The sequence below is a fragment of the Anolis carolinensis genome, chromosome 3 (assembly GCF_035594765.1).
Source record: "Anolis carolinensis isolate JA03-04 chromosome 3, rAnoCar3.1.pri, whole genome shotgun sequence".
NCBI classification, from domain to species: domain Eukaryota; kingdom Metazoa; phylum Chordata; class Lepidosauria; order Squamata; family Dactyloidae; genus Anolis; species Anolis carolinensis.
In genome coordinates, this window is record NC_085843.1 from 41,383,333 (window position 1) to 41,403,948 (window position 20,616).

General features: G+C 39.3%; 1 protein-coding gene across 2 annotated transcripts in view; it reads right to left on the minus strand.

Moving 5' to 3' along the window:
* Positions 1–20,616, minus strand: part of boc (BOC cell adhesion associated, oncogene regulated) — a 78,997-nt gene that overhangs the window by 17,045 nt on the left and 41,336 nt on the right. For both annotated transcript variants that reach the window (XM_008107868.3, XM_008107867.3), the window contains exons 2-6: positions 19,786–19,847; positions 18,421–18,600; positions 14,171–14,449; positions 947–1,093; positions 89–232 (exon numbers count right to left, since the gene is read on the minus strand). In XM_008107868.3, the coding sequence (XP_008106075.2) occupies positions 89–232; positions 947–1,093; positions 14,171–14,449; positions 18,421–18,499 (649 nt within the window). In that variant the 5' untranslated portion in view covers positions 18,500–18,600; positions 19,786–19,847. The remainder of the gene's footprint in view (positions 1–88; positions 233–946; positions 1,094–14,170; positions 14,450–18,420; positions 18,601–19,785; positions 19,848–20,616) is intronic.

Genomic DNA, 20,616 nt, shown 5'->3' on the forward strand with positions numbered 1-20,616 from the left:
CCTTCTTACACTGAATATGGTTGGAGACACATTCAAAACAAACACCTGCAAACTTTGAACTGAAATACTCAAAAGAGAGATTACTTACGTCTCACACGGAGTCTCTCACTTGATACAGATGTTTTTACTTCCTCTGTGACAGGATTGTAAGCTGCACATTTGTATGTTCCTTCATCATTCTGGCTTGCATTTACTATCTGGAGATTTCCTGATGGCATGATTAAGTAGTTGTCTGTTAACATAAAAGAAGAAAAAACTCAGAACATTTTAATGAATAAACTTGTTGTTCAGTGTCATCACAGACATTAAATGAACTCTATACAGTATTAATAATAAGATATCTCTACCTAGTATGGCAGGAAATTAAACTAATAGAAATAAGAAAATCAGCTGTACTTCTCCTGGTAAACGTGTAATTGCAAATAGTAGGAGTAATTTTTTTCATGTCTGCAGGTAGCTTCTGGTGTGAGAGAACTGGCTGTCTGCAAGGACGTTGCCCAGGGGATGCCCAGATGTTTTGATGTTTTTACCATCCTTGTGGGAGGTTTCTCTCGTCCCCACATGGAGCTGGAGCTGCTAGAGGGAATTCATCCACGCTCTCCCCAAGTTGGATTCAAACCAGCAACCTTCAGGTCAGCAACCCAACCTTCAAGTCATCAGTCGTGCCAGCACAAGGGTTTAACCCACTGTGCCACCGGGGGCTCCTGGTAGTAGTAATAGTAGTCATCATTGTTACTACTACATCCCATCCACCTCTTCTTCTCAAGCAAGATGGAAAACAACAGATGAAAATGTGCTATTCACAACAGACATAGAATCCCAGAACTAAAGAGTAATGATTGCAACGACCAGAAGATATAGAGAGACAATAGTATTTCCAAGAGTGAAATAAAAAAACAGACAACCAGTCCAATTTCTTCTCCTTTTCTAGTCAGTCCCAGCTTACCTCTGGAGGATTCCAGCCATTCTTGTTTCACACTGTAGCGAACTTGGGCTTTTGGGTGGCTTTCAGGAAGGTCGCATGCAATAACTGCTGTATTTCCTTCATCAACTTCTATCACGTGTTGGCCATCATATTTGAAGTCTTTGAGATCTATTAAGAGGGTGGCAGGAGCCTCTGTTAGAATGTATGTCCGTAGCATTAATAACTTTTCATCACTAAACATTCAGCACGTTTCCTTCAGTCAAGTTCCAAAACCAGTAGAGAGTCCTTCTAGGGGAAAGATAGCATGGATATGACATTAAAAAAATAACGAGTGAATACAGGACAAGTTAAGCTGCCTTCTAGTCTATATATCACCCGCTCAACAAATGGCCTTCATCATCTTAGCAGTTAGGAAGCACACATTAACTTCTGGTGTAGGTTTCAGTCTGAAACTACAGCCTTGTATCACCAAGTGCCATCATGGAATGTTTTGATAGCATGGTCCTATTGTTACTTTGCCTAGAAGCACTAGGCCAGTGGTTCTCAACCTGTGGGTCCCCAGATGTTTTGGCCTTCAACTCCCAGAAATCCTAACAGATGGTAAACTGGGTGGGATTTCTGGGAGTTGAAGGCCAAAAGACCTGGAGAACCACAGGTTGATGACCACTGCACTAGGCAAAAGTACTAGCCCTACTAGCTTTATGTAAAAATTTACAGTACTTCTTCCCTCTGAGCTGGAAATCTGTTTTTAATGGAAAGGGAATGCATAGCCCAGTTAAATGTTTTACTACTCAGCTTATTCTCCTTTTGATATTCATTGTTCTTTTTGCTATCTAATTTCCCCATAAAACAGAGAGAACAAAAGAAGAAGGAAGAGCAAATATCTTGGGTACAGTCTGCAATTTGTTTCCCTCCTTTAGGATTAGAAGAATTTCTAGAAGTATATGTTATACAGCTAAATAATTTCAAATCGGCTGAGCAGAACTGAACAGAACACTTTGCAAGATAAGCTACATTTTTGGCCACAAGGAATTTCTGCCCTCAGCATGTAAAAAAATAGTCTGCATTTAATGCCATTTTAGTATAACAGAGCGTAATAAACAGAGCCTTGAGTGACCACTTTGCCAATTGGAAACCATTCATTTTTTTTCTTGTTCAGTCATGAGTATAAATTTATTTATTTGTATTTATTTCCATCATTCCGAAGGGACTCAGGGCGGCTCACAGTCTGGCAAGATTCAATGCCAATATACAATACAAAAGATTTGTATAAATTGCAATTCAAGACCATTTTTATCATGTCAGAAGTGACTTCAGAACATATTGCAAATTGCTTCTGGTGTGAGAGAATTGGTTGTCTATAGAGACGTTGCCCAGGGCAGACCCAGGTGTGTTACCATCCTGCTGTGAGGCTTCTGTCATGTCCCTGCAAGCTAGAGCTAACATACAGGAGCTCACCCCATCTCGTGGATTCAAACCGGCAACCTTCAGGTCAGCAACCCAACCGTCAGGTCGAGCCCATCAAATTTTATGACACATCCATATTTTTAAGAGTCATAGTTATTCATGATCTATATTTAGTCAAAGGTATTGGTATACAGTGTTCCCTCACTTATCACAGGGGTTAGGTTCCAGGACCACCTGCAATAAGTGAAAATCCACAGATACTATATATTTATACATTATTTTAGTGGTTATACACTATTTTAAGTCTTTATCAACTAATCGTGTGTTGATAAATCACCTCCTCCTCCTCCTTCCATTACCGTTTGGGCTCCTTTTCTCTCCCTTCAGCTTCTCCTTCCTCCCTTCCTTAGGCTGTAAATTGTAATTTTTTATGATTTATAATATTCTTTTAGAGTTTATTGAAAAATTGTGAAATAGCGAATTCGCAAAAAGTGAACCGCAAAGTAGTGAGGGAACACTGTAGTTTATACACTGATTTTCTTTTGAAATTCTTTGGTACACTCCATAATCCAGCATATGTTTACAATAGGATCTCTAGTGTCTCTTGAGTCTTCAATCCATCTTGGTCATATGATAAAAACCTTTGTTGTGGAATTTTGACATGACTTTGAATAGGAAGTAAAGCAATTGTCATGTGATTACTCAGTTTCTGGTGTCCCTTTTTTGAGGATTGGAATATACACTATTTTGAGTGTTCCCAATCTATGGACCATTGCTTTCCTTTCCAAATTTGTTGACAGATTTTTGTTTGAATGTTGTAGATTCTATCTCTGTGAACAGAAGCAGCTCTATTGATATGCCATTTGTTCCTTGTGATTTATTTCACTTAACTGCCCCGAATGCAGCTGCTACTTCATTTTTTAAAACTGGAGGTTCATTTTCATATACTTCTTTTTCATTTATCATCATTTCCTCTCTTTTATATAGTTCTTCTGTATGTTGTTTCTACCATTCTTTCATTTTTACTTAGTAATGTAATGTTTTCCTTTGCTAGTTGTAAAGCATCTTCACGCTTGGTTTAAATTTCTTTTTGATTTCTCAGATCTTATTGAAAGGGTCTCTTCTTTCTTTTTCTGTTGTTAACTTGTATTTCTTTGCATGAGGTAATTTTCCTTGCACACAAGTAATTGAACAGCGGCATTCTGGTTCTATGTCTGTCATTTTTCAGTTCTGCTTCTCTTGAATGCTTGAAGGCTTATCTTTCTTTTTGGCTACAGATTGTGCCTTTCTGCGTCCCTTTCTGACAAGTTCTCTAGGTTTCAGTCTGTAATTCATAATTCAGTCCAACAGCAAAATTCATATAGTCAATTTAAAATATCTAGACAAAGTAATAAAAGGTCTTGATCTAATGTTGACAACACACAAGCATGGCAACAATCTGCAGCAATCCTAAAAGTTTTAATTCTGAATAGTAATCGTAACCACCATTACTTGAAACTATATCCTACTGCTTTCAACTGAATGTATTTCCAAGTAATCATATGTAATCTTGTGGCTTTGACCTCATAATTAGGTAATCATGCTATGATTGTAAATGCTACCTGATCCAGTGGTTTGGGAGCTCAAGGTATATGAACATCAGCCATTTATATACTCTCTCTCTTTCTTTGTGGTGTGTGTGCCTTCAGATCACTTGCCAATTTATGATGAGTCTATGAATTTCATGAGTTTTCTTAGGCATTTAGTATTTATTTGGCAATCAGACTGCAGTTATCGACAACAGTTGTCCTAATGTTTGGTTGCTAAAACTATGTTGCAAACACATAGGAAAAAGCACACATTTGTTTGATTTGCAAGTAACTCCATTTGTAAAATTTACACCAGATAACAATTTTAAAATTTTCTTCCACCAAGGTTCTTTCAATGCTGAAGTAGTTTTTTACACTAGTCCCAGAGATCACAGAGTGTTCTTAGAAGCAAAACAACAAAACAGAAGTCCTTTAAAAATGAGAATTAGTATATCAGTATATCAAGTTTGATTTGAGAAGATATTTGATGTAACACCTGCCTTCAGATGACTGCTTGTCAGTAATTTGAGAAAACTGCTAAGAGCAAAAGTTTGCATAAGCTGTCATCACAACTCATCCTCCAACATAAATTAGCCTTCTTCCTTTTCCTCCCGTTTCCTGGTGCCTCTGACTCTAACATGTACAAGAGTCAAGAGGCCAAGATGGTAACTTCAAAAGATGTTCTCTCAAAACAACCTTGTCTTTCACAGCTACCTGCAATAGCAACAGAACTGGAAGAATTAAACAGGCCCTAAACAGAAGTGACTGCCACACCATTATCAAGGAAAATGTACTATCACACATAGCATTGTTGCTGCTATACAGGCATTTCACAATTATCTCGTGCCAATGCTTGCTCACAATGCAAATATAGTACTCATGAGCCTTCAGCCTGCAATGCTATGTTGTGCTCTGCCTCAAGCCATAAGGAGAGGCGGGTAACAAAACACTATTATTATTGTTGTTATTATTTTACAAACAATTTGCTTGGGTGCCTCTAATTTGTATATTCACAGCACTACAATCATCATGCTTTTCAAAGCAATTTTAAAGCAAAGAGTTTTAGAGCTACATTTTGGATATCTACACCTGTAAATCTGCCTAGAAGAATAAAACAAGGCAAGCCCATATAAACTGTAAAAAAAAATTAAGTACATTTTGCTTATCCTTCTTACTGGAATCTTTAAAACTCAAAATAGCACTGTTCAAATAGCATTCCATATATCTTAATGAGAAATCATATTTGGAGGAGCTGTTCTATTTGTAGACTGTCAAATGTGCTGCAATAAATCAAATAACTATAACATTTTACAGGGTTTGCTTCTTACATTCTTTCTTCAAAGGGCTTTGAAGACTGCAATGGCATATATAATAAAGCCACTGTGAAAGATGCACATCTGATCCCAGTAGTTCTTTGTGGTGCCATTTCTATATATCAACCAAGACCAGGGTAAACTGTATATCTCTTGACAGTGGAATCTTATTGAGCCACATCTCAAATTGATGAAGGGGTTGGGGACAACATAGAAAGCCATGCTTTCTCACAGCTTCTGTCTGTTGTTGGAGGAGGAAATGGGAGATATCTTAGTTTACTGTTTATGATTATGTGGGATTTCTCTCCTTGTTCACAGGTTGTTTAATGCAGCTTCAGAGTGTATATATGCAATAACACTGAGCTTTCCAATGAGCAACTCATGACTGATTGTCCACTGGGGGCTTCCAGAAATCCTCAAAGGATAATGTATGAGGAGCATCTTCAGCAAACAAAATTCTCCATTCAAAAAAAATTCTGCAGCTTGAGTCCTATTGTTAGAGGAAAATCATTACACAATGGGAGTCATTGGTTCAACAGTTAATTCAGTAAGTCTCTTCTACCCAAGACTAACCAATGGGATTGAGGGCCATGTTTCCCTACACTACATACTCAAAACTGTTAGGATTAGTTTAGCAGCTCCAGAGTCTAAGGAGTTCTTTCACCTTTAAGCATTGCTTACACTGCAGATAACTTTTTTCAGATACCTTGTTAAGAAAAATTCATTTTGAATGGTTGCTAATTTCAACGTCAAACTCACACTCTGGAGGAAGAGTAGGAGGAGGAGTTCTTAAAAAACTGTTTCAAAAGAGTTAATTTTTTTCCTTTTTAAATACATATAGCATTTGGACTTTTGGCTCTGAAAGTTTGAGATCTGATCGCCAAAAGAGGGCATACCATCTACAATTGGACTGGATCAATGCAAGTATTCAGACAGCTGAGACATAAGAAACTAGAACAGCCTGTGTACTAAAGCTATGGCCAAGTCTCTATTGGCAGACTAGAAGAGTGGAAAAATATGTTTTCATTCTCTGGGATTTATACCAGCTCTCCAAGAGAAAAAGACAGCTCTGGCTCCAAGGTTCTCCCACCCACGCTCATGGAAAAGTGACATGAAATTTCTCAAACAGGCTAATTAAAGCAAGATTGCTTCAAAAACATTTTAAAATAAAAAACAGCTCCCTTGGCAGCATGGCAAAAAAGGCTCCCCAAATGTAAAACGTATTAGCTGTCAGGGGACTATTTCAGCATTAGTGCATGGATTCAAGAAGAGAAACAGCAGAGAGACTTAACAAAGACATAAAAATGATTTGCAGCAAACATGTTTAATGCTTCAGGAATGTCTTGGCATCATACAACTAAAAACCAATTAATGAAAGTAAAAAGAAGGTATAAAGGGTGGAACTTCAGAAAACTGATTAATCCTTTACAGGCAAGCCCAGGAGAAGGAACCATATTTCCACTAGGCATTGCAAAAGGTTAATTGTTCACTTGCAATTAAGTTTCTATGACACAGTCCATCTCTCATGCTGCAAAAAGTGTGTCTGAACAGAAAATGAAGCTGATTTTCTTCTCCTATTTCAATTTTTCATAGCATAAAATACAAAGAGACAGGGCAAATATGAAGGCGGGGTGGGTACAGAGCCCGAAAAAGAGCTGAAAGCTTGGCTACTCATGCCACATATTTCTCTGATCAACAAAATATAAACTAGAATCAGGAAAAATTAATGTGCATCTTGGTGGTTCAAATTCATCACAGCAGTATGTGTATCCCAGAGCCAAAGCAAAGGCTCCAGAACTGCTGGCAAAAGATGTGCATGCACACAAATCTATTCAGGGCTTTAAAAAAGCCTTCAAGTCAATGAGCAAAGAGAAAGAACAGCCGAACACGTCTACAGTCCAACCCACTGGGGAACAACTTTCCATGCAGATGGAAAACAAAATTTTCAGTTATTAACAGATCTGTTTGTAAGTGAAAGCACAAAGTTAAAAATATATTTGTGAGGGTAAAACTGAACTAAATGTCATGGGTTCCAATGGAGTTATTTGTGTTTGGTCCTCAGAAAGAGAATTTACTGTCCCATCAATAAAACAAGAAAAAGCTATAGTACTGAGAATCCGAAGACAGCTATAAACAGCAAAGTGACTGGTGCTGGATCTACACTGCCCTATATCCCAGGATCTGATCTCAGATTATATGTTTATCCCAGATTATCTGGCAGTGTAGACTCACATAATCCAGTTCAAAGCAGACTATCTGGGATCAGATCCTGGGATGTAGGGCCATTTAGATCCAGCCAAAGAGATCTTTCTGAGGAAACATCTCAGTCCAAAACAAAGTCTTTTGCAAAACACTTTATATGACTTGCCTCATTATATGGTATGTTTTGTAATTTCTACTCACTGCAAGCAGAGATATTTGACTTGCCAAAAGCCATACAATTACTGCCCAGATTAAACTATTTTCAGATAAGGATGTCCCTTTTCTTGTGTTGATCTTAAAATCCAACAAATGAACTCTGTGACTACCTCAAAAGTTCTATTATACGAGGCCAGTGACTTATCATGTCAGTGGAACAGTGAATACTCTTGAGGCTTTCATCCCAAAGTTAATCCCCAAAACAGATTTGCCACCTTGGAAAGTTCCTATAAAGTTTAGACTTAAGTCCGGAGCAGATTCACTGTCCCATTGAGACAAAGGTGTCAGTTGCTACTGCTTTACACATACTGCAGTTCTTAACACTGAAGTAAAAAAATGTATTGCACATTTCACATTTCTATTTTATCATATGTGACTTGCAAGAGGGCAGCTATTTGTTTAAAAATTAACATGGCAATGTAACACAAGTTACTGGGACCACTGACCATGGTCAAGGTTTATTATGTATTGTGATTATTTTGACACATTTGTACCATGCATGCATATGGCAAGAAATCATGTGGCTTCCTTTGTCACAGAAACGTGATAGTATAAAAACTTTGCACGCCACAGAAGATATACATAAAGTATATCTGCTCATGGACAACATCAAGGAGCCTTCATTGTGTCTCGATGAGCAGGATTTTAAGTATAGACCTAAATCTATACTACCTTCAATGTCTCTTGAAACTAAATTTTAATTATAGACTGAAGCAGAGAAAAAAGAAGCTATTCTTAAACTGAATCAGAATGCAAAATAAGGAAAAACAGATGTTTATTTGCCTTTAGTTCCATTTAACAGAGTCTCACTAATCCAAGCCTCGTTTATCCAAGCCTCTGGATAATCCAAGCCATTTTTGTAGTCAATGTTTTCAATATATCGTAATATTTTGGTGCTAAATTCATAAATGCAGTAATTACAACATAACATGACTGCGTATTGAACTACTTTTTCTGTCAAATTTGTTGTATAACATGAAGTTTTGGTGCTTAATTTGTAAAATCATAACCTAATTTGAAGTTTAATAGGCTTTTTCTTAATCCCTCCTTATTATCCAAGATATTCGCTTATCCAAGCTTCTGCCGGCCCATTTAGCTTGGATAAGTGAGACTCTACTGTACTTTAAACTGGCACTCCTCCTTATACAGTTTGTTCCTGTCCATCTTGCCAAATCTGGTGATCTTAACATTGCCTCTAACTCATGACAGTCTCAAACCTAAAGTCAAAAGTATTAGAAGGGAGAAGAAATTTTAAAGTGATTTGATCATTGGACTATGGCTCTAAAGAACATATTTCAAATCCCCAACTTGGGCATGGACACCCACTTTGTGGTCTTGGGCAAGTCATGCTATCTCTGCCTCAGAGCGGGGCATGCACAAATCCTCTCTGAAAAAATATTGCCAAGAAAACCCCAAGATAGGTCAGTTTTAGGGTTGGCACACGTCAGAAATGACTTGAAGGCACACAATCACAAGAACTACATGTACTTGACAGAGTAAACTACTCCTGGGAAATAAGAGGAAATGTAAACAAGTGATCAAATCTCCAAATATACTGACATCATGGTGAGCTCAGCCAAGGGTCTATTGTGGAAAGGTACAGTATAAAAGAGCAGGAAAACTAACTTAAGAACCAGTTTCAACACAAAACAGAATATGAGATATTTAACTTTAATCTCCATTCAAACTAAAGGATACAGAATAGTAAAGCTTTTTTGCTTGCTTTCCACTAAAAGTAGACTTGGTTGCCAACATATTCACACAATATGGAAGCAAATTCCCACAAGCTGAAATAGCGACATCAGCACAGGATGCATCACATGGAACTATGACAGTAGAATGGAACCAAAGTAGCTCAAAGGAATGCCTACTAATACAAGTGTTTAAAAGGGATCTCAATACTTCCCACTGTCGCTGTTTGATCTAACAGTAGCTGTGCGATCTTACGGATACTACTAATGCAGAAACCTGACAGAGACTGATGTCCTGGACATGAAGGCAACTGAAAGCAACGTAAATTTGCACTTGGATTACACATGACCAGAGTCTTCCTCCATTTTCAGCTGCCTACACCTGTGCCATCACCTTTCTCAAGTATTTCATATCACAAGTGCTTCCTTGCTCTATTGTACACAAACTCGCATGCAACGCTTTTTAAAATATTTCTTTCCTTTCCTTGTGTCTCCTGTCCAAACTTATCCATGAAATGTTTCATTATCATCTCATATACATGGTCATAATAAACCCAGAAACAGTCTTCTATTTTCCTTTTTCCTCTCACTGCAACTCTATCCTGAATGTTTTTAGAGGAGGAAAATGGCTTTTCAACATGGACCCATCAGCTGTATCAAGGGACGTATCAGATTAGAGGCCCTGACAGAAGCAAAATGAAGAATGGGGATTTTTGTTGTTGAAAAGACAGCTGCAAATACCCTCAGGTCCCTAAAGGTGCCTTCGAGTAGGGGTCACTGCCCAGTGGCTCTTTGCAAAAATCTGATACCCAGGTGTTTAGCTGAGGACTGCTTTTCTACCTTAATTTTCAATTTCTCAAGAGATGGGAAAAGCAGATTAAGTGTTATGTAATCTAACATATTTATTAATAAACTTAGGGGCTGTGGGTGTCTCACAGAACTCTGGATAAGCAGACTATTTTGTTTGCAATACAATTCCATCTCAACACACTTTTGAATTTTACCGAGAGAGGGAGAGAGAGATACTCAGACAAAGCTACATTCTTCTGATGTGAATTTTAAAAAAACTCATTGTCTTCAGAATCAGCTACTCTTTCTTCTGCTAAAACTGGTTTACTTTAAATAAATTGGCACATATGTCGGTTGCATACTTATTGAATTTACTTAAGTTTTGCCATTCTTTCTTGCACCAGCTTTTCTTGTATAAGTTAATCCAATTTGAAACATACAGCAGGTTTTACATTGTAACTATCAGTATTAAATATATTGGTAAGGCAATGAAACTTTCCCTTAATGAATGCTACAACTTAAAAAAAATGAAGATGGCACAAGTCTCCATTTTGCTATAATTACAAGATGTGAAAGATGTCACACATGCCTTTGTCAAAGGTTTGTTATTTAGACTGCAGTGCTCAGAATCTCTCAGCCAATATGGCCAGTGACCATGCCAGCTGGGGAATTGTGTAATCTGTAGTTCAAAGAAGCAACTATGCCAAACTCTGATCTTCCTAATGCATACAACATCACCTTTCTCCTTTTTCACACTTCGCTTCTATCAAGTACTACGTTAACAGCCAATGTGTCCTCATGTCTTCTTCTTCTGTTTTTAGAGAGTCCCTGGAGGAATTAACTTCTAGTCTCAACTAGCTCTCATGCAGCCTGAACAGAAACCAGCCCAAGCATGCCAATCAGTTCCTTCACACTTAAAGAGACACATCCCAAGGCTAAGATTCAGCTGCCAACATGTCAAAAAATATTGGCAGGGATAATCTCTTTCAGACAAGGTGCCTCTAGGTAAGAGGAAAGGTGATGTGTATACTTTGGTGACAGTTAACGCTTTTTAAGATGAGAAAGATCTATTCCCTAGCAGTCAACAGTTTTAACACAAGCTTCCCAGGAACCAAATGTATTTATAGTGGGGCCAGGGCATGCGGACAGGAGGAATCACCCAAGGCTGAGAGAATACTGAATAAAATGTCTCAAAGGCATTTCCTCTTAGAAGTATTTTGACTGATTTCTGCTCACATTTCTTTCTCTTCTTGTATGTCCTCTAGTTTTCTTCTTCCACACTGGAGTCATCCAATAGCTACTCTGAATACAGTCCCCAGTAAAATCCTTCCATTTAAAGGAAGACTAAGGCCCCTTCTACACTGTCATTACATCCCAGAATCTGATCCCAGGTTATCTGCTTTGAACTGGATTATATGAGTCTCCACTGCTATATAATCTGGGATAAATAGATAGTCTGGGTTCAGATCCTGGGATATAAAGGCAGTGTAGAAGGGGCTTAAGCTTCAACTTTAACTTATGCCCATGTTAAATCCCTTAATTACCTTGCACAGAAATGCAGTCTTTAGACAAAGGAACTCTTCAGTCACTTTAGATGGCTTTCCTAACCTATCTTCTCTGCTGATATATTTACCAGTATCAGTCCAGCAGCAGTCAAAAAGCCGACTCTGGGCTGATATTTCCAGGAAGGGGTGAACTTTGGTGTCGCAAGGGGCATTGAAAAGTTTTGGGACATTTCTGAAAGTTTGGAGATAGTTTGGGCCATCAAATGTGGAGATGAAAGGACTTTGTGGTTGGTGAGAGCCTGTATGCAGCCTGCAGGGCACACTTTCCCAACCTGGTGAGCACTCTCCAGCACTTCAAAAATTCCCAGCCCAACTTAAAGATGCCAGTAACCAGATGTGGGCCTTTGTAAAGATAGACAATCCCGCTGGGTGATGGCTCCACCTCACAGCAACTCATCATTCTGCCAAGTGCCTCTCCAATCTGCCAACTTCTTGGTAACAACTTGTTTATGTGCATGCCTTTTGCCAAGCACCACATTGGCCTAATGTTTAACGACCAGCAAGTGACACAATTTTAGAATATTTTTGCTAACATATTATTTAAAACACATGATGTATCCTCATGAATAATGTAGAGCAAATTACATTCTTTTTGTTGCTGTTGACTGTATAAATGCAAGAACGTAGGATTATGGTTGCAATTACTTAAGGAAATGTATTACACATGCAAATCTCAACATTACAGCAAAAATCTAAGGGCAATAAAGGCCCACGGAAGACTGTTCTCAGTTCAAGTGGTAACATCTCTGATGTCCAAAATCTCAGGAAATGCTGCTTCTCCCCCTGTCTGTCTGATATACATTCTTTATCTTCAACTCAACACAGGCAGACGCAATAGGGTCATCTGCTGCAAACCTACACATTTATCTGGAAATACTGTAAGCTGACTGAACTCAGTAGCATTTACTTTTGTCTACAATGACTTTGTTAGTGACTTAAAGTTTCCTCCCACCAGGTTTGAATTTATACATATGCAAATTTAAGCCACTTGAAAGAAAAAGGCAATCTGGATTTCAAAGAAGACCTCAAAAATGTAAAATTAAATTGTTCTCAGATGTTGTTCCATTGAGTCAAATGCAAACTGACTGTGTCAGAAAACCAGATACATATCCAATACATATATGGAACTCTGTGACAACAGTTGTATCTATTTCCTCTACATCAGTGGTACTCAACCTGTGGGTCCCCAGGTCCTTTGGCCTACAACTCCCAGAAATCCTATCCAGTTTACCAGCTGTTAGGATTTCTGGGAGTTGAAGGCCAAAACATCTGGGGACCCACAGGTTGAGATCCACTGCTCTACATAGACCAGCACCATAAGATTAAGGAGGAAGTTTGAACCATCTGTCTAAAAGATTTGTTCTTTGTCTACTCCACGCTGTTGTACTGTATATTCTGTTACTTAACTTACTATCATTCTTTTCTTTATTTTAAGAATGGATTAAATTTAATCAGGAACAAAGAGCAATCTGGAGCGTATCTTTACGAGTGTTCGGATCTTCTAGAAGCCCAGTGATGAAAGCTAGTCTCCCCACTCACTCACTGAAGCTGGAGAAGAAAGCCATCCGCCATGTAGGCTGAACAATGACAGCTTTGTCCAAATAAAAAAATTTGAGAGAGCACTAGAGAGGCTCATAAGCAAAACAACTGTTCTAAGAGGCAGAGCAAGCAGCACTTTCCCAGTCTCTCTTAAATGCAAACCATGCTCTGAGTAATCTCATCCACCTTTTCACTCCCCTCCCTTATGAGCCCACAAGCAAAACACAGCCCCCATTCTGCTCTGGAATGCACTCTCCGAAACTTAATCTAACTGCAGAGCTCAATCCAAATCCCCCAAAGGCTTCAACCTAATGGCAGACCCCCTCCCACAGAGTCTTGGAGCTGCTTTTACTTCTCCTTTCCTATTCTGCTTCTCTTTTCTGACCCTGCCCAACCTAAACATTTCACTTCTGATTAATATCTTGATGACAAGCCAATAATTCTTGGCTTTGAAACAAAACCAGTCTGTTGTGCACAAATGTATCTCTTTCCATTTTTAAAAAAAGGCATATCTCCTTTCTGTATTTTTTCCACACCCTGTGGCGCCCTGAAGAGGGAACTCTCCTGTTTCTAGCTGAGACAGGTTACACGTCAATTCTGTCCAATGACTAATACAGATAAATAGCATTTATCGCATGGGCTTGCTCTGTCAAAACTCTTGAGTCTTAAACAATGTCAGTATCCCAATTTGACTATACCATTTATTCTCCTGATGTGAAATCAGATAAGCAGTACATTACTTTCTCAACCTCAAGTAAAGATGTGCTCCAAAATTAGTCTTGTAATCAAGTCAGAGCTTAGAAAGGTTACCTTTAGAGTATAAAGGCCAGGCTTCAAATAAATGTTATCTCCTACCTATAGGAATAAATGCCCTCGCCAACCTTACAGAACCAAGGGGTAATGAAAGCAGGACACAGTGGATTGTGGTTCAAAGTGGGAAAGCAAAGATACTTACTGGCTAATGTCACCATAGCTGGGATACTGGCAACAACACCTTCAGGCACATGGGCTATGCACTGATATCGTCCCACTGTACGGTTGTTCAAGGCAGTGATGGTGAGAAGTCTCTGTTCAACATGGATCCCCAGAACATCATCCAATTGAAGCACCTCCTTTCCATTCAGTCTCCAGGTAACATTTACTTTCAAAGGTTCAACCACACATTGCAGGGTCACCAAGCCACCATACTTCTGGACAATAGAAGCAGGCTGAATAGTGACCTGAAGAGATTCACCTGCACACACAAAAAAATCTTGTAAGTGCTGGCTGGCTAGGAGAGACAATCTGCTCCACTGCAGATACCCTCTGAATCCAAAATATTTTCACGTTCTTTAAGCTTCTCATGCATAAACGAGCAGAGCAGAAAGTTGCAAAAGAGAAACAAGATGAATCAAATAGCATAATTCTTTCAGGTTTGTGACTAATGGCATTTGGTGGTTGACAGGAGGATAATATTTAATCTTTACTTTAGGGATACCCAGCTCTCTCAGGAGGATACTACTCAAACTAAGTTAATGTGATTTGTAGACATGTGAAATAATAATAATAATAATAATAATAACAACTTTATTTTCATACCCCGCCCCATCTCCCCGAAGGGACTCGGGGCGGCTTACATGGGGCCTTGCCCGATAAAACAATTAAATATCAAAACACAGCAATAAAACAGTTATCCAATAAAAACATCAATTACAGTAAAAACAATCGTTAAAATCAACATAAAACATACAATATTAACACTGGAGACTAATTCATAGAACCCAGGCAATGTGCAACATGTGCCGAAATGGGCCGAAATGGGGAAGGTAATTTCACAGTTAAAATGGACAAAGTGCAATATAGCATTGGCAACACCTCAAGAATGGGGCTATTATAAAATGGGCAGATCGATCAGTCCGACACCAGATTAAGTATCAAAGGCCTTTTGAAAGAGCCAGGTTTTTAAGCTCCTACGGAAGGAGAGAAGGGTAGGGGCCTGCCTGATCTCTCTAGGGAGCGAGTTCCAAAGCCGGGGGGGCCACGACGGAAAAGGCCCTCTCTCTCGTCCCCACCAACCGCGACTGCGAGGGTGGTGGGAGCGAGAGAAGGGCCTCCCCCGACGAGCGAAGAGAACGTGCGGGTTCGTAGGGGGAGATGCGTTCTCTAAGGTAGGTGGGTCCCAAACCATTTAGGGCTTTGTAGGTGATAACCTGCACCTTGAATTGGGCCCGGAAAGTAAGGCAATGTCCTCTGCTCTGGGTGCTGTTTGATTTTATTTTGTTCCCCAACATCCACTCTCTTTGCACCCAAGTGTCCTCTCTTGTTCACTGTCACCTCAGGAAATAAATATGTTCAACAATATTTAGTGTTGATTCCATATCAAGAGAAAAACCCAAGTGGCTTCTTGGATGATCATTACAATGGTAGGGGGTAGCACAAATATCAACTACAGTAGAGTCTCACTTATCCAAGCCTCGCTTATCCAAGCCTCTGGATTATCCAAGCCATTTTTGTAGTCAATGTTTTCAATATATCGTGATATTTTGGTGCTAAATTTGTAAATACAGTAATTACAACATAACATTACTGCATATTGAACTACTTTTTCTGTCAAATGTCTTGTATAACATGATGTTTTTGTGCTTAATTTGTAAAATCATAATCTAATTTGATGTTTAATAGGCTTTTCCTTAATCCCTCCTTGTTATCCAAGATACTCGCTTATCCAAGCTTCTGCAGGCCCGTTTAGCTTGGATAAGTGCCTTTCTAGATCAGACCAATCTAACTTTCAATTTTTAACAAAGCTATTCAGATATTCTAGAAAGCTCATAAGCAGATCATTATGGAGATAATATCCTATTATTTCTCCCCCCCCCCCCCCCCCCCTTTGGCAATCACAATACACCTGGACTAGGCCTACTTGGCTTCTTACCCTGGGGCCAACTGCTGTTTATTCCAGGCAACCAGCCAATGATTTAGTAAATAACTCCCCAATATCGATTTGAGGTTCAGACAATCATACAGTTGGAAGAGACCACATGGGCCATCTAGTCCAACCACCATAGGTAGGTATATAGTAATTTGGGTAAGTAGTCATATAAAATCACAAGTTGCTGAACATAATGCTATGAAAGATGGCTAATGCCATATTCTGGTATGCAAAGGGAGTTAACATGAGCAGAGGAAATAGGACAAGCACATCCTCTCTGAGGCTACTTTCTTCACGTAGAGAGTAATACTTTGAAAAGGAGAACCTCTGCTACACATGAAGGCTCTCTCAATAATCCAGGACTCTGGAAAATCAGGGCTTTTATTCAGGCGGAGATCTTCTGCACACATTTTTTAAAAATGTCTGCATAAAATGCTAGTGAACTTAGTGATAAGAACAATTTATATGCTGGGTTGTTGTGTGTTTTCCAGGCTATATGGCCATGTTCCACAACCTCTGAGGACGCCTGCCATAGATGTGGGCGAAACGTCAGGAGAGAATACTTCTGGAACATGGCCATATAGCCTAGAAAACACACAACCCTGTGATCCCAGCCATGAAAGCCTTCAACAACACAATTTACATGCTCTCTGAACCACTAGACTTTTTCAAGGTTTCATTCTCTTAATGTATTATTGCTATTCTTCTGATACTGCTGAAATATTTTAAATTTTAAACCCTGGCTATACTACTGCCTTAGTCACATGTGATTTGATTTCAGGTTTGTGTTATTGTACTAATGGATATGTTTAGCTCTCCATGCAGTTTACTTGTTTAGTTTTACATGCTATTCTGAACACAGTTTTAGGTTTTGCATAATTCACTAGCTTGTTAAAAGGAGAAAAAAATGCATAGGCAGTTGTGCATGAGTTTGAAGAACATGATAAATAGACCATGAAGTTTTGCTCCACAGTTTCTTTGGCTTCTCTCACTGCACGCAGGACCAATCAAACAGCATGCATCAGCCCAAACACTGCCAGCCCATGGTAAACCAGTATTACCACAGATCCCTGGCTTATGTTATGCAGATGTCTCTCCTTGTCATCCTGAAAACATTATTTCTTAAAAAGCAATATAAAAATGTAACATTTCAATAACATAGTATCTCTTTCTATACACATAAATAAAAGTGAAAAATGTGTATGTGTGTATGTGGAGGAGGTGTCCACTTACACAGACAGCCTCCCACCTCCATAAACAGCTATAATTCTCACTGAGCAGAATATACCAATGGCCCTCCCTTCACTGACATGCAAGTTATAGTGAGCGCCATTGAACATGTAGCCCAAACCCTGCCAGTGTCCTCTACAAACACCATTCTGTCCCCACCCAAGTGAAGGCTTTCATGCAGGGACCATTTCACCCTAGATGTTCTGTTTTCCTCCAGAATGGACATCCCAGGGTTCCTTAATTTGCAGGACCCCGCCCACTGCCCCTAACTTTCATACCCTTTCCTATGGCACACAGTTAACAGAGGAATTGATCAGCAACTGAACAAGAGGTATGGGGAGAATTCACCATGATTTATAGGAGTCATACTTGACCTACATCCAGAGAGCACTGTTAACCCAACCAATGATGGCCCTGGACCAAACTAGCCATGGATAATGCGACTTGCAGTACCTTCACTGATACTGTGACCCCACCAACAATGGACTGGGACCAAACTTGGCACAGAAAATCCCCATGACCAACTGAACATACTGCAGGGGTTTGTGGGAATGGATCTTGATTTTGGGAGTTGTAGTTCACCTGCATCCAGAAAGCATTGAACCCAGCTGACATCAGATCTAGACCAAACTTGGCACACAGACCCAACATGGCCAACTGTACATACAGGCTTGGTTTGGGGGCAATTGACCTCAGATCTGGGAGTTGTAGTTCACCCTTATCCAGAGCCCTGAACCTAGCTGACAACTGTTGTGGACTAAACTTGGCACACAGACCCAACATGGCCAACTGCAAATACTGGCAGGGTTTGGGGGTGATTGCCCTGGGAATCTGGGAGTTGTAGTTCACCCTTATCCAGACATCACTGAACCTACCCAACAACGAATCTGGACCAAACTCCGGTGATATTACCTAACATCGTAAAACAAACAGTGCCTTCTTGTAATAACCCGGGCACTGCCGGGTCCCCAAGCTAGTAGGAAATAAAAGGTAAAGAAATGTAAATAAGACACAGCCACTAAAAATGCAGGGTAAATGAAAAACAAAATACAAACTAGAACACTCACCCAAATTTGCAATGCAGCTCACAGATGCCAAGAGCAAATAGGCAATAGCAGTCATTGGTCCCTTTTCCCCTGGTATCATGATAATCCCATGCAGAGGAATCTGGAGCAAAAGATACCAAGTTGGGTTCCCATAGGATGCCCCAAGGACTTCAGGGTGGAAATTCAACTTTGTAGAACACTCTGGACAACCAGAGAAGAGAAGACTGGTTAAGAGACAATATAATCTTGCTGAGCCAACTATAAGGCAAAGAGAGCCAACTATAAGGTAAAGAGCTGCCCCCCAACATTAACAAGATAGGGTTTGGATACAGGGGACAGTTGGCAGGAATATCTTTAGAATGCCGTGACTTTCTAACTGAGATCCTGAACAGAAGGGTTGCCAGCTACAATATTTTGTTGTATATCCTGCTTGTTGGATTATACAAGCAAATAAGGAAACCAGAAATTTCATGTTTGGGGCCGGGCTGTGGCGCAGCTGGCTAGTAACCAGCTGCTATAAATCACTACTGACCGAGAGGTCATGAGTTCGAAGCCCGGGTCGGGTTAAGCCTCCGACCATTAATAGCCCCGGCTTGCTGTTGACCTATGCAGCCCCGAAAGACAGTTGCACCTGTCAATTAGGGAAATTTAGGGACGCTTTATGCGGGAGGCTAATTTACAACACCAAAACACGAGGAAAGGAATGCGGAAGTACAGCCACTACTGGACGGTGAAGCAACAGCTCCCCCTGTGGCCGGAATTGTGAAGCTGGAAAAATGTTAAAAATGCCTCTGAGTCTGTCTAATGTATGTTGTTTGTCTGTTGGCATTGAATGTTTGCCATATATATGTTCATTGTAATCCGCCCTGAGTCCCCTTCGGGGTGAGAAGGGCAGAATATAAATATTGTAAATAAATAAATAAATAAATAAAATGTTATCCACTGGAAAAAAGAGGGATACACATTTTCCTGGACTCCTTGTTGCCAGGAAAGCAACTAGAGATGAATAAAGGAGGCAGTTAAAATCCTATTGCCTCCTCTGCTTACATAAGCACAACTGTTGTAGCACAATCCCCATTTGTGTGGCTACCTCCTGCATGGCAGGGGGTTGGACTAGACGGCCCATGTGGTCTCTTCCAACTCCATTATTCTATTATAATAATGCTACTTTTCCTAATTTTATTAATAAATTATATAGTAAGTGGTTCCATGGATATAATGTTTATTGCATGTTATCCAGAAGTCGAAAAGGTCATAAGATCTCTAAGCCAAACATCAAGAAGGTAACTCCAACTATACTGTAACTGACAATGTATGACTACAGAGAAATCATGAGAATTTTAACATACAGTTTTGCAAATACTTTAAGTTAACATAAATAATTACCTTTTTGAGCAACAATTTCTACAGGAAAAATAAGCAGAAGCTTCCTGTCACTGCAATAGTACCTGAGAAGAAGAAAGGAGAATAAAAGTCACTTATGGGAGAACTAGTGCTCATACTGGTTGGAATTATAGGAGATTTAGTAACATTTATGAGCTCTAATTTTACAGGTGATATGTTCATTGAAGGGACCAGTAGAATTGCATCCCTCACACCATTCCACTAAAAATTCCTATATAATTTACAGGTAAGAAAAGGCATACTATTTAGCTCACATGGTATGAATTCTACCTGGCACAGATTAAACATCCCAGTAAACAAATGTGCTATTAAGCATAGTTTCAGCACATAAAAAGAACATGTCCAATCAACTGCAATTCAATTAGTTTGTATGCCAAGTTCTGTTACCTAGTTATTTGGCTGTGGTTATAAAAAATATTTCCATTTAAACAGAAAGACAAATGAATAGATTTCCTCAGCCCTGCGGCTCTTTTTTATACAAACAGATTCCATTGTGGGAAGGAAAGAGAAAAGAAAATGTTGAAATGAAGGAAACACAGAAAAGATACACGAGAAACTAAACAGAATTTACTGAAATACTATAGTAAGAAATTTTTATTTTTAACAAAACCAGTTCACTGAACAAGCTTCCAGCTGGATCCAAACAAACTTATATAGATTAAGGTCCAATAAAAGCAGAGAGACACAAATAAGGCACATGCAGACTAATAAAAAAGATCAAAAAGTCCCACTTTTTGTTACCTGTTCTTTCCAATTTTATTTTGGAGATCCCAAAAAGACTTGTTCTAGTTTAGCTGCATCAACTTAAAAAAT